This window comes from Parasteatoda tepidariorum, chromosome 10 (genome assembly GCF_982258835.1).
Source record: "Parasteatoda tepidariorum strain Cologne lab strain chromosome 10, Ptep-v5.0, whole genome shotgun sequence".
Lineage (NCBI taxonomy): Eukaryota > Metazoa > Arthropoda > Arachnida > Araneae > Theridiidae > Parasteatoda > Parasteatoda tepidariorum.
Window position 1 is genome coordinate 103263104 of NC_141764.1, and position 14504 is coordinate 103277607.

The 14504-nt window shown below is 28.8% G+C and overlaps 1 protein-coding gene across 2 annotated transcripts in view; it reads left to right on the top strand.

Moving 5' to 3' along the window:
* Positions 1 to 14504, top strand: part of LOC107442154 (very long chain fatty acid elongase 4) — a 45216-nt gene that overhangs the window by 22194 nt on the left and 8518 nt on the right. For both annotated transcript variants that reach the window (XM_016055639.4, XM_043045594.3), the window contains 2 exons: positions 2423 to 2509; positions 2600 to 2659. In XM_016055639.4, coding sequence (XP_015911125.1) covers positions 2423 to 2509; positions 2600 to 2659 — 147 coding nt within the window. The remainder of the gene's footprint in view (positions 1 to 2422; positions 2510 to 2599; positions 2660 to 14504) is intronic.

Consider the following 14504-nt stretch of genomic DNA (forward strand, 5'->3'; position numbering starts at 1 on the left):
TTGAAAAATATCTACCTCTACAAGCATAAAATTGGATACCTGAGTTTGAAAAATAATTACCTGAAGTCGAACAAAATACACCTGAGGTTGATTTATAATAACCTGAAGTATAAAATGACACACCTTAGGTTGTTGAATAAATACTTCCACAAGTGTAAAAGAATATACTTCAGGCTGAAACATATATACCTCTGGAGGTATATTTAAGGTATATTTGAGGTTGATTTTGAGGTATTCATTTGCACCCTTTTCAACCTTTACGACGTATTTAAACAACAACCTCCTTTATACCTTTAAAATATACCTCGTTTATACCTCATTTATACCTCGATTTTTTCATAAGGGTATAATCTGTGTCAAGACAATTTCATATTAAGTTAGCGATATGAAGCCAAATATAGATGGAATGACATTTCATTGGAAATATCTCTCTTTTCTTTTGTTAAGATCATAATTGTCGCCATCCTAAGAAAATTCTTCTTAACAAAGTTGCTTAAAATTATCTTCTGTAAAGATTTTTAGTAAATGTGACGTTTAAGAAAGAGAAGAATAAAAAACAAAGGTTTAAAAAAATAAAGGATGATGAAAAATTAGAATATCTGTAATAGAATTTTTTAACGTAATTTTTAAATTAGAAATTCTACTATATAACATATTACATACATTCCCTATATTACAAAGTTAAATGATGTCATATTAATATTCAGAATTAATACTTTTATAAATACATTTAAATTATGAACAATTATTAGCCTTGATCAAATTTATTCTTAATATAAGAAGTAAACGTAAATTTAATTTATAATGAAATATTCGATCACGATTGCATTTATTTAATAATTTTTATTTTATATTTTATATCCGTCGCTGGACAGTCGGTCCAATTTCATGGGTTTACGACTACTAATGTTCTACTCCGTAAACTTGTAATTTTGAACCAATCCAGAAGACAAGGAAACTCCTGGATCAGTACCCCCAGAGGTATTGATTTGTTATGGGAGAATGGAGAACCTTGAGACTTGACAGATTTAACTCGCATCAGTCACCATTTACGACACGGGGAGTTTTCGGCAGACGGGGATCGAACCCATGAACTCTTGGACATGGCCCAACCTTCTACCGACCAGGCTATCCCGACCATTTATTTAATAATTGTACTGATCTCTCTCTTTCTGTTACTACAGATACAATAAGCTATTAATGTTTATCAATATAGTATTTTGCCAAATTATAGCAGAAGCCAAAGTTTTTAACACACGTAAAAAAAAAAGCGCATTCACAAAGATTTGTTTTTAAATTGTTAATTAAGTTACATCACAGATAAATATTTATATTTTAGGTATTCATTAGACGTAATTTATATTATATTTTATGAAAATCAACACGATTTTTACAGAAATTCAAATGATGAAGCCTTTTAAATTACAAAATTTCCTTCATTCACTGAGATTATGTAGTAAACGATTGTTGTATTCTCGCCATGCAGGGGGATTTCCAGAAAATACTGTCTTAGAATGCGATTTCTATTACGTAAGTTTAAAGCTTTCAGAGGTTTGAGGGACCGATCATAAATAACAAGCAGAAAATAATGTTTTTGAACACCCTATGCCAAAAATGTAGCAAAGCAGATTTGTAACTTGTGACAGTTAGTTTGGTTACTGTATGAAATAAATACACATAATTTCGTGAGCCTAGATTTAAATATTTATGGAGATATGGACATTCTTTCATAGTGCGCATTCGTATTAAATTTTTTTTTCTGCTTAAGTTTTCCAGCGAATCGTATTTGGCAACTAATAAAAAAAATTCAAATTTTAATGTATTTAACGTTTAAAAAGTTTCAAGCAGTTTTCTAAGTAGTTTTCGTATCTTTTTAAAACATTCTTAAAATAATAAGTTTTTTTTCCTCATACTTCATTTAGTACTATTAAACAACATTTATTAAAAAGGACACAAAAGGCATTGTTGGGAATCATCAAAAGTAACTTTTTTTCTCCTGTTTCCTTTATTAAATCACATTTTGGTGTATAAACGTTCATTGTTATAAATTGTTATTAAATTCTGCGATATGATACAAAATAATATTTGTAGAGGTCCCCTTATAATTTAAAGCTTTGTTAAGGGAAAAAAAACGAAAACTACTTTGAGAAATGCTTGAAATTTTAAAAATTTTTAAGATATTCAAATCAAACTTTTTTTTTTCTCATCAGTTGTCAAATACAATAGACTACAAAATTTTTCCCGCTCATGCGCAGTTTAAAAGACTTACTTTACAAACTTTTGTGTAATAATTGAATGTAAAAACCAAAGTAGTTTTAAATGAAAAAATACGAACATTTTTCCATTTAAAACTAATTAAATTCATAAATAAAATTAATCAGGATTCATGTTAATTATAATACTTTCTATAATTTCTTTTCAGATTGCTAATATTATATATGATAGTGCGAAAAATGGGAAGTTATGCAATCTGATGACAAATGAAGTGAACATGAAGTATTACGTAAATGTATGTATATTTAGATCAATGAGTAAGATTAATGTGTGTGTGTATATATATATATATATATATATTGTTTTTTTTTGTTGTTATTTTCAGAAAGCTTATAAATTTGTATGGCTATTTTATATCAGCAAGTACGTTGATCTCCTCGACACAGTAAGCTTGTTTTAATTTCATTACGCATTCCATTTTAAAATAATTTGTTTTAATATATATATTATACTTAAATACCATTTTTAATCAAATGAAAAGAATTAAAGGAATTTATAGCAATGTTTATTCAAAGAAAAACAAATAGACGAACTATTCCAAAATTTTATAAAAAGTAATGAATATCCAACCAATGTAATTAAATTCTATTTAAAATCATTGAATTAATTGCATGTTATAATTATAAAAAAAAATATTAAAAATTTCTTTTTTATACAAATTTGAATTTTTACCATGGGCAAATGAAATTCGGACAAATCCATGGCTGAAAATCTTCTAATATTTAATAATGAATTTTTTAAAATAAAATCTTTCCTCTAAAATCATGAATATTAGCCATTAATTAAAATGAAACAAATTTTGAAGTATCCAGTATAATATTGTTACCTTCTTCCACGCACTTCATTAAGCGAGAGTCATAAAATGATCCCATTATCCTCCATTTACGCTTCTATTTACGAAAAACATTTTAAATAATTTTTGAAAGAAAGATGCCGGTAAATGGAGGAACATATGAATATATATATATATATATATATATATATATATATATATATATATATATATATATATATATATATATATATATATATAATATATGAAGCTCGAATTTTTATTTTCCGCTAGCTGAATACCCGTACTTCGCAAGTGGTGTAGGGGTGAATAAGAAAGAATCAATAAATCAGTACTGAGAAACACAAAGCAATCATGCTTATAACTGAAAGGCAGATATCCAAAAAAATTAAAGAGCTTTATGGAAGAACCAGGTGAATGACATTTTTTGAGGAATTAGAGAATTAGATAACATAGCTAATTCACACATCTAGTTGCGTCAATATGGTTATGTTTAATATGACAGAATTGTTTTTGCTTTCACTTTAATCTTAACATAACTAATCCATATAAGATTTTAGTATCATTGGATGATTTTTATTTCACATTAGGCAGTGATAAATAAAATAAAGCAACGAATTATTAGTCGCACGCTCTAATAAATTGGTAATAAAATAATTCGGGCACAACCTCTTTTGTGATTCTGAAAATATCACTTACCTGGCTCTTCCACTAAGTTTCTTAATTAATGTATCTAAAATAGTCTTCATTTTTTTTTTCAAATTTAATATTATATATTGTAATCTTTGGTTTTACGTTTAAGTAAGTTCGTTGTTTGTAATTCATACCATTGGAATGAAGATAAATGTATTTAGGACTAGCCGCCTAAGGCGGCCAGCTGTCCGCCACGCTGAAGGTTTTCACAAATAAAGTTTTTTAAAACATAGCAGGAAATCTGAAGATTAGTGGACAATTAAAGTGTTCCTGTCCTGCAATTTTGTCTTCATATCCAGTTCTGCTGCAGATGTGTTATAGCTCTTGAGGATGTTTGAAATTATATAGCTTCAACGCTTAAGAAAAAAAAAACTAAAATGCTAAATACATGAAAAGAACACGAAAACGAATAAATTTTTTATGGTATCAATTTCTATTTCTATATAATTTTTTATGGTATCAAATTCTATTTCTATATCTGTTACGTCAAGCACTCAGGTATTATAATTTGATCTAGTTGTGCTTGTATAATTTTGATCTAGTTGTGCTTGTATAACTTTGATCTAGTTGCGCTTTCTACGTCATCTTGTTAACATCGTTTGGTTTGTTATTTCTAAGTTAACTTTCAAAAAATTGGTTGGCATCAGCATTTTTATTCTTTAAGTTGTTTATTTTTTTCTTTTGGAATTCGTTCCTTTTTAGCAAAATGTTTTTCAACCTAATCGAATTCTTTGCCGACTGTTCTCTGTATATATAAAGAAAATAAAGTAAATATTTTTAAAGTGTTGTGAAAAGAATTTTTAGTTGTACAAAGTACTACAATATCGCTACAAAAATTATCGTCTTCGCTTAAGAAAAAAAATAGAGCGTGGAAAGAAGAAGAAAAACTTATTATAACAATTATGAACAGTGAGAAATATATCAAAGCGAAGCGTTCTATTTACGTATCGAATATGTTGCCACATTTTTAATACAAAAGTTAAACTTTTCTCCACTTTAATAAATGTAAACTAATGCGAACTTTACAATTAAATTATTAATTCCTTCGTATATTATTGGTTTAAGTTGTCGAAAATTAATATTTCAATTGTAAGGTTCGCATTAGCATGCATTTATAAGAGTGGGAAAAAGTATATGCATTTGTTAATAGTTTTTTGAATATGGCTCTTTGAAGACGAAAAAGCAGACGAAAAGCATAGACTTACAAAATGACTGATAACTAAATAACTAATCCAAATTTTTGAAAAAGAAAAAAAATACTTCTTCATTAGGTCAAAACACAATTATGTGCCGAGTTTCGTGCCTGGGCGAGGCTTCTGGGGCGATATATTGTGATTACAGACACACACACACACAGCCGCTTTTATTATTATGTATAGATGATGCTATTATTCTCGACTAATTCAAGATAGTTAATATTTACTACTATTAAAAATGATTTTCTCAGAAGTATCGGTACAGTTTTAATAATTACCAAATATATCAATATAATATTGTATGCCTATATTAGTATATTTGGTACTTATCACATAACCCTTCAACATTTGAGTTTATACACATTTTTCAGTGGCAGCCAACTAAAGCCGAGTTTTTTTTTTAGAAAAAAAAATTAGATCTTCATATATAAGGAGTTTTGGAGTATGATCATTTCTCTATCTGATCTTTACTCACTTGTTAAAATATTTATAAGTAGTGATGGAGAAAAGTTCTTATAATTCTAATTCATTAAAATATTAATACACTATTGTACCCTGCTGTCTTTCAAAAGTTTTAGTAGTGTTAGTAAATTTAGTTTAAGGCTGGAAGATATTATATATCACTTTATCGTTAAGTGGCTTAGAAACTGAATTTTCATGCACTGGAAAATAATTTTTAGTGGTGGTTAAACAAAAATTAAAATAGTGATATTTGTTCTATTTTCTTTACCACTTTTTTTTAAAGCCCTAATCTTAACTACTGCTGAAAAAAATATTTTCCGAAACTACGAAAAACTCGTTGCAGAATTCTTATCAAAACCTATTCGACAATTACCATAATACCAGTAGTACATATTACCGTCAGTGATACATATGAATTAAGTCTCATCTGTGAATGGCGTTTTTTTTACGAAACTCCCTATTAATCTTTCCTCCATGAGCTTCACTTTTCAGCACATAGTACTTATTTTATTTTATTTAATGCACATTATTAATTGAGCATTAGTGTCAACAACAATATGTAGAATTTTTAGGGTTACCTTAAACGCGAATAAGTATCTTTTCTACTTATTTTTGCTTTTTAGTTCAGAAGTTACTATTTTTTTTTCAATTAATACATATTACCAACGTTAATTAAGCATCCTTGTCGTCAATGATAGTATAACGATTTCTTACGGTTCTTCTAGGCAAATGAATACCATTACTCCATTTCCTTCCAGAACATAGCTTATTTCTTTTATTTCAATATGCATGTATTACCTTAATTAGTTTAGCATCGCAAGCGAAATTAAGCGTCATTGGTGACCGCTCACGCTACCACGTAATGTTCATTGAATTTATCTGACGTGGCGAATATAAAATAATTGGGTATACTATAGCCTACGTCACAGGTTGTGTTATTCCTACTAAATTTAACCCATGAACGGCATTTTCTGCGAGCCTAACTTCAAGCCACAAATAAACAAACGAAGTGTTTGATCGTTTAAATAGCTGCTCGCCAGATTTTATTGCATTATAAAGAAAAGAAATTGATATTCGATTTTTGATTAATAATTGATTTATGTTGATAGTGGCATAGAATTTAGCATTGCGTCATGGTAAATGTTATTCCTACTAAGTGGAAGTAGTTGTGTTTTTTTAATATTATACCCAATTAAATATTTAAATGCTTACAATAAACTATTTTTTGATCAAATAGAGCTATGAGATAACAATTATCTTTAAAATATGAGAAAAATTGAATCGTTAAATTTAAAATAATGGCTAACGCTTAACCAATCAGAATATTTCATTTATTTTTTCGCTCATCCCGCTCGAACGGTTTGTTGTAGAGTGTTCTAATGTAGACAGTGACCTTTCTCGTGCTTTAAACTATCTGTATGCCGAAATTCATAGCTTTCGGTTGGATGGTTCAGGACAGGGATGGGCGAATTGTGTTGATCGAGGGCAAAAAATCGGAGAAAAAATGTTTGATGGGCTAAATAAAAACTTCTAAAATAAAAAACACGATATAAAAGTTTTGATTTAAATATTTAATGAGATGAATAAAATCGCGATTTCATTTTTAAAAGTTCCTTATATTGAGGTTCGAAGTGAGATATACTTATTTTAAGGAACGAGGCTAATTGCTTGTCTGTTTGTCTACTTCCAAAAAGATTTTTTCTAAAGTTCATAGTTGAAAACACTTGCTATATATAAGATGAAGCAAACATAGTACTGATTTTCTGGGCATGAGATATTATATTTGGAAAACTACCTTTTGGTAATGATTTGTAATACTCAAACTTTGGCATATTCAGAAACAACTACTTCAGATGATTGTTAGATTGCAACTCAATTAAGTCAAGCTGCTAATCTTACCTCACTTCTCACTGTTTCACAATTTACGTTGAAATGCATGGTAAAATATCTAACTCTGTTTGAATGTCACTGAAATATTGAAATATGCGTTCAAACTCAAAATGGAGTTTTTTCGAGCCATCTTCATAATTCTTGAGCTTTTACTTATTTACTGAGGGTATTGAATTTATTCTCGAAAACTGAGACAAGTCGTTCTTAGCTAGCTGCCCAGCAAACAGATTACGCTTCAATTTAAGTCTTGAGCCTGATATAATAGATGAATTGAACTTTCCCTTGCATCTTATCATTCAAGTTGTTCATATGACAAAGAAGATCTGTGAAAAATGCAAAGTCTGTACCTTCTAATATTTCACACTCTGCTGAACACTGTTTCTCATGGAAGAACGACATAATGTTGTCTCTTAACTACCAAACTCACTCGAAAACATATCATGCACTAAGCCACCTTGTTTTAGAGTGATACAATACACCAGAGTATTCAGATTGCACTGACTGAAGAACATTTTGGAATTGCCTGTGCCGCGAGATCGAATAGTATTAACAAACCTTACTACTGCACCAATCACAAGTTTCATATTCAATGCAGATTTACGCACAGCATCTTGATGTATAACGCAATGTAGAAAACTAACATTATCCCCCAGATAGTTCGGATTAAAAAGTTCAAGGAATCCAGATTTTTTTCCAGTCATATTTTGTGCCCCATCGGTCATTATATTACATATTTTTGTTATGGGCACTTTCAAAGTTAAAAACCCTTCCTGAAAATCACGAAAAATATCACATCCCGTGTTAGTTCCCTTTAAAGAACGGAAGCACACCAGTTCCTCGGTAATTTCAAAGTTCACATCAACACCTTTTATAAATAACAAATTAAGCAGTATCAATTATATAAGTGCTTTCATTCATAGCTATTAAGCAAAATTTTTATTGCGAAATTTTTGACTCTAAATGGAATGACAAATTTTTATCGATGGCTTCGATTCTAGAAGTCACCGTTTTACGTAATAAGCTTACAGTCTCAAACTTATTTTTCATGTATGGACATAAAACATCACAAATTTTGATCATACATTGTTAAACAAACTCCCCATCACCGAGAGATTTATTATTTTTAGGTATATTGTATGCTACATTTTTCAAGAAGGTAAACTGTGTTCAAGAAGAAACTACGCATGCAAGTTACATTGTAGGCTACAATGTAACTTGCATGCGTAGTTGCTTCTAGAACACAGTTAACCTTCTTGACAAAATTTTGTAGACCAGATAATGTTTTAGAAGATTTTATGCATTTTGTTTTCTTTCACATTCAGACATTGTTTGGTAGTTGGCATTTTTGTGCTTGGCTGTTAAATACCGGTTAATGTTGTATTCTTTAAAAACTGCTACAGCTTCATTGCAGTTGCAGATAAGACACACTGTATTATCTTTTGCAACTGTAAAAAAATATTTCCGAGTCCATCCATAATTGAACGCACGGTGCTTTCACCTTTGCGTTTTTTGCGCTGCGAATCAACTTTGCGTTTTTTAATAGCCATTTTGGGGTTAAAACATTTTGCAATTAACTCAAACAAGCACTAGCTATTTTATACATTTAATAATCTCACCATTTGCAATAACTTTACGTGTGTGCAATCTTTCCATTCTAAGTAAATAATGTTACAACTCTGGCCGGCAGAAAAATCCGCTCATTGGACCCTAAAATTCGCTGTCTGCCACGCATGAAGTACAATTCACCTATATGTATTCTCTTCGAAAAAGACAAACGCTTGTTTGGGGGCAATTTACGGCTATTCTATAAAGAATATCTGCTTTCAACATTTTACCAATTGAAGCTGCCTGTACCTTAGAGGAGTAATTTAGGTAGAGAGAACCAGTCCCCCATCCCTCGTTGCAAAGAACATCGTCACGCGATTCCTGGACAACTTTTCCTCCAGTAAACCCTATCCCCAGTCTTTTACTATGGAGGTGGATTGATGAGCTGCGTTTTGAACTATAAAATTTTAAAATAATAGTAGTACACTGCTGTAGATACGGGTGTGACGAGAAATTCATTAAAGGAGGACATTTTGCATTTCACAAATAACATTTTTATTCTTTTATATTCACTTATAAACATTTATTTGCAATTTTTATGTTAGCACGTCAGGTTATGAAATGAATTTAATTGGTTTTTAACTAGCAAAATAGCTATTATTTTTTTATATTTTTATTTAAATTGATAGATTATAATGTAGTTAGCATTTATAGGCATTTTCATTACAATTAAATTTCATATTGATATAAATATTCTGATATTTTTACTCCTTTTTTGATGAGCACGCGCATCGGATTTGGCGCATTTTTTTCACGCCAATGTTTACAAACAAATCGCATTTTATTTTCGCTCTGTAACTTATAATGATTGAGTTAAAATAATTTTTTTTAAATAATTTCAAGCGAATTTAAGTGCATATTTTAGTTGTACAGACTTAAAAAGATATGAAAGTACATTTCATGTAAAAAATAATTTTTTGGATAAAAAATAAAATTATTTTTTTAAATTATTATACGTAATATAAATAAGAAAAATTATACATCGATTAAAATTAATTATAAAAGGCTTTCATTGTAAAGTATGTATAAATGTTAGGGAAATATGTTTTAAAAATTTAACTAAATATTTTTATAATAAAAATTAAGAAAAAATAAAAGATAAGTAAAGCATTAACAATTAAAGCAAAGCATTTCCACAATATCCCGTTGAGTGCCTGAAAGTCATGAAGGCTAAGCTAGCACAATTTAATGATCAACAGTCATAAGAGTGATAATGTGGTTAGCACTGCGTATCGCCCGCCTTTACTTCATGGACAAGCTGACCCATCGATCTGAACCTGAATTAATAATTCTTCGTTGTACTAATAGAAGACACACATTTTCTTTTAAATTACTTTGTTTTTTAGTAACAATTTACATAATTATTTAACTCAAATATATAAAATTGCTAATTTTTTATTCACACATATTTCTGCATTTTAAAAATCAGATACTAAATGTGTAATGTATTATGAGATTTTCTCAAATCATTTCAGTTAATAGTTTCAACTTTAATTTAATTTTAAAAAACATTTTACGTATTTTTCAGCATGTTTCTTTATTATTTTATTTGTATAATAATAATTTTAAAACCAACCAGTATTAATAGCTAACTGACGTAGATTTCCTAAAGATGAGATAAAACGAAAAGTATGGGAAGTAAATGTTCACAGAGAAGAATTCACAGCATCCAATAATAGTGTGTTATGCTCTAAGCATTTTACTGCGGATTCATTTGATGGACAAAGATTCTTATCTCTTATGAGCTTTTGACAAAAATAATTAATACATATAATCATTTGCAACTGTTTCTTTATATTTTACATACTTTCAAATGTATCTTCGATTCAAAAAATCATTATTTTTATTTCATTGTTTGGTAAAATCATGCTTAACTAATATGTTATTAGCTTTTTATGATTAAGCAATTAAAAGCAAATAATTAAATGTAGCGCGCATATTATGATGTATTTTTATTAAAAACTTATTTCTTTTAATCACAAATAAAATTGGGAAAGCATGCAAAATAAAATTTAAAAAAAGAGAAAAGTCCTTAGGTACTCTTAAAAATATTCCTGTACGATGCGACCGCCAGCTATGAATTTTTCGCCAAAAAGGTAACCCCCCATCTTTGAACAAGTTTTCCGAGCCCAAACAATAGACTGGCTCTCTCTACCCTAATATCTCCTCTAAGGCCTGTACTAGCTATTTCCATCAACTTATGTCATCAGTACTTTGTTAAAAAAGAAAGAATAAAACTAGCTTTTAACAAAGTAGACAAGAAAATAGATGTATATTGTTTGTATTCGCCACGGATCGGCAGGTTAAAATTATATCCGCGGGCAGAATAAGATCTTCCGTCTGGCCACAGTTGGCCCGCGAGCCGTGATTTGCTCATCCCTGTCTTTGGAGTCTATAAAGGACACATACACAGACATTCATTTTTATATATGTAGATTTTTTGGTTGATGCTTCATTTTGCATTTCTTTTTGCATAATTTGTTCTATTTTTGTTGCGAAATATTTTTTGGTGCTCCTCACACTATTGTATTCATATATTTCGTTTTGGATATATTAATGTAATGATTAGACAGCACTCTTTTTTGCTAATATAATCGCGTGAGCTGATGACGAGTTTATATCTTTTCCTTATTTTGCTTTTGGACTTTCTAATTTTTTAAATTGTTAAGTATTCTTTTAAAAATATTTAATTTTAAATTTTTTTTCTTCTGCTCCTTAAAAAATTTTTTAAATATATTTTTTCCCTTATATGTATTATTTCATATTCTAATCTATATTTTTAGTTGTTATGTATGTACTAGGAGGGCAAGCCCCCTGTTCGCTGTCACTCTCCAACCCCGATGATTGCTTCGCAATAATTGTTATTTCTTGAAAGAAAACAGTTTTTCTACAAAAGATGAAATTATTCAAGTAACATGTATATGTGATGAAAGGAATTCTGTTTGCTTGAGCTTCCCACATCCAAATATTATTATCTATTAGTATTATAAATATGTACATCTATTGCTGAACAGAAGTAATTTTCATAAGTAATCATTTTTTGAAATAACATTCATAGTGTTATTATATTAAATTGTTCCAACAAATTTGACGAGTTCTTAACGGTAATTTAATATTTTTGCTTACCCCAACTGGCGGATATATTAAATACTCTTTTTGCTTGCATCTCATTGTGCATGAAGCTGATTGTCAAATTCTTAATCATTTAACAGATGCTTAACTGGAATTTATAATAGTATATTAATGCTATTTTCTCAAAAATAATAATTGTAAAGTGGTTAATAATATTAGACCATCTTATCTTAAAATGTAGAGCAGAATTTCAATATAATTATAATTAAAAAGTAACAACAATTCTCTTAGTTCTAAACTCTTGAATTAAAAGCGTAATAATAGCAGTACAATAAAAAGGAATACAAAATATTTCAAACAATTCGCGATCGCAACGAACTACAGGGGGCGTTGTTGTATGAGATGAATTCCTGCGATTTTCGTAAGAACAGTTATTCAGTTGCTCTGGAAATGTCTTCAGTTCCTTTGTTATTGTGACTCATTACATTTTAAAAAGAAAAAGTTTTGATATTCTTTCTTATGCAAGCGAAAACAAAATGGTACCTATCTCTTTTTTTTTTTAAAGAAGGAACATCCAAAACACATCGGAAAAATGCTTGTAAATAAACAGGACAAAAAATATGTATCTTCGTTTTAGAGTTAAAACCTAATGCCTGAAAAATAGTTTTACTAAATTTAATGATATAACAATTTAAACTTTGCATTCCATAGTTTTGAGAATCATATTACTTCAAACATTAAAATATGTAAAAAGTATACATAAGCTCGCAATTTTATGTAATTTAATTTTGAAAAACAAATTTTTTGACGAAAATTTTTATCAAAAAATTTTACGTTTCAGTAAAAATCATTATTCATAAACTAAAAAACGCAAAATAAAGAATGCTTACGAAACAAAATAAAACGATTCTAAAAATTCCTCACATTAAAATAAAAAGCTTCCATGTATTTTTTTGCTTTTTTTTTATTCGTAATCGGGCGTAGAAAACCATTCTACGGGTAATTATCATCAAATAAGAAAAAAAATTATTTGCAAGTAAAGTTTTTTATTATAAAAACTGCTACACTTACCTGCTTTATAAATCCAGAGAATTCCAAAATTATATGTTCTTCATTTTAAAATTTTGTTCTCAATTAATATATACATAGATTATCCCTTCATTACTTTAAGATGACATACCACACAATAAAATTTTATAATTTCAAGATTTTGATATGAATTTCAATATGTAACTTAAAAACAGAATAGCTGAATTCTAGTTGAAATTTATCATTCAAAATTAAAAAAATACTTACCAAAAAAACGATAAAAATGTATTAATAATCAACATAAATGATATTATTTCAAGTAATTCGGATGATTCTTTATTGTGATTTTCCGAATTATATAGATTCAGAAATATATACTATTCTGCAACTATTACAGTTCTGCATGTTCTGAAATTACATTTGTTTATTGGAATGAAGTAAGCAATGTTGACTTCACTTTAATTTGTAATGAATTGAAGACAAAAAAAAAATATGGATTTTACAGTAGTACACACATCTGTAAAAGTATGGAAGTTATCGGTTGCAAGTTTGTTGATAATGGAAAGGTAAAAATTATTGAGAAATTTCTTCAAATGTTCTGAAAGATTAACCAATGTACTGGGGTCGTTTTTTAAGATCCTCTGCCCTTTCCTTAGGGAAATTTTGCTTCTTACTTGCTGCTTAGAAAATGGCGTCAGACTTTGCCAATGATTATGATAGAACTAAATGATTGATGTTTTCGAATACCAGTATGACTTTTATTAATTTTATGCTGATGACAACCAAAACAATATGGATATGAAGGAGGAAGGAGAAAGTGGATCTTCCTACCACGTGATTTTACGACCAGTAAAAGCGCACAACAGTGGAAAACTACGATACCGTCATTAGATTTATATGCATATTTGGTATAAAACTAATATCTTATATTTGGAAAGTATTATTCCAATAAAGTCATATTTAGACCTGCCAATGCGATATATTCTTAAAGAGAATTTTTAAAGAAAATGTATATTTTTTGCTATAAAATCTGAAGGGAGGTTGTGGAAACCAAATCTGGATTCCTTTTATAGATGTTTTTAACCTTTTTTTTTTTATGATTAAAACCTGTTTCAAAAACGAATAAATTAAAAGGTTTTTGATAATCCTCCCTATAAAATCAATTTTTTAAAAAGAGTGTTGTTGCGAAAAATACAGATTTTGTTAGCTACAGTAAAATGGTTCGAGTAAAATAGATACCAATGATTTTGCTACTAAAAAAAAAAAAAAAAAAAAAAACTGAATTGAATGAGACTAAATTGATGTTTCAAACGTATTGTCTCATTCGTCAATGGAATTTTTAGAAATAAGGATTTACTATGATTAAAAAAAAGCCAAATGTGATTGATAATAAAATCATTGTGATTAAATAATAATTTCTTTTTTACTGCAAAAAGTAATCTTTTTCGTGGTTTGCATAAGAGTAATTTCTGCAGATGTAGCTTTTGAGA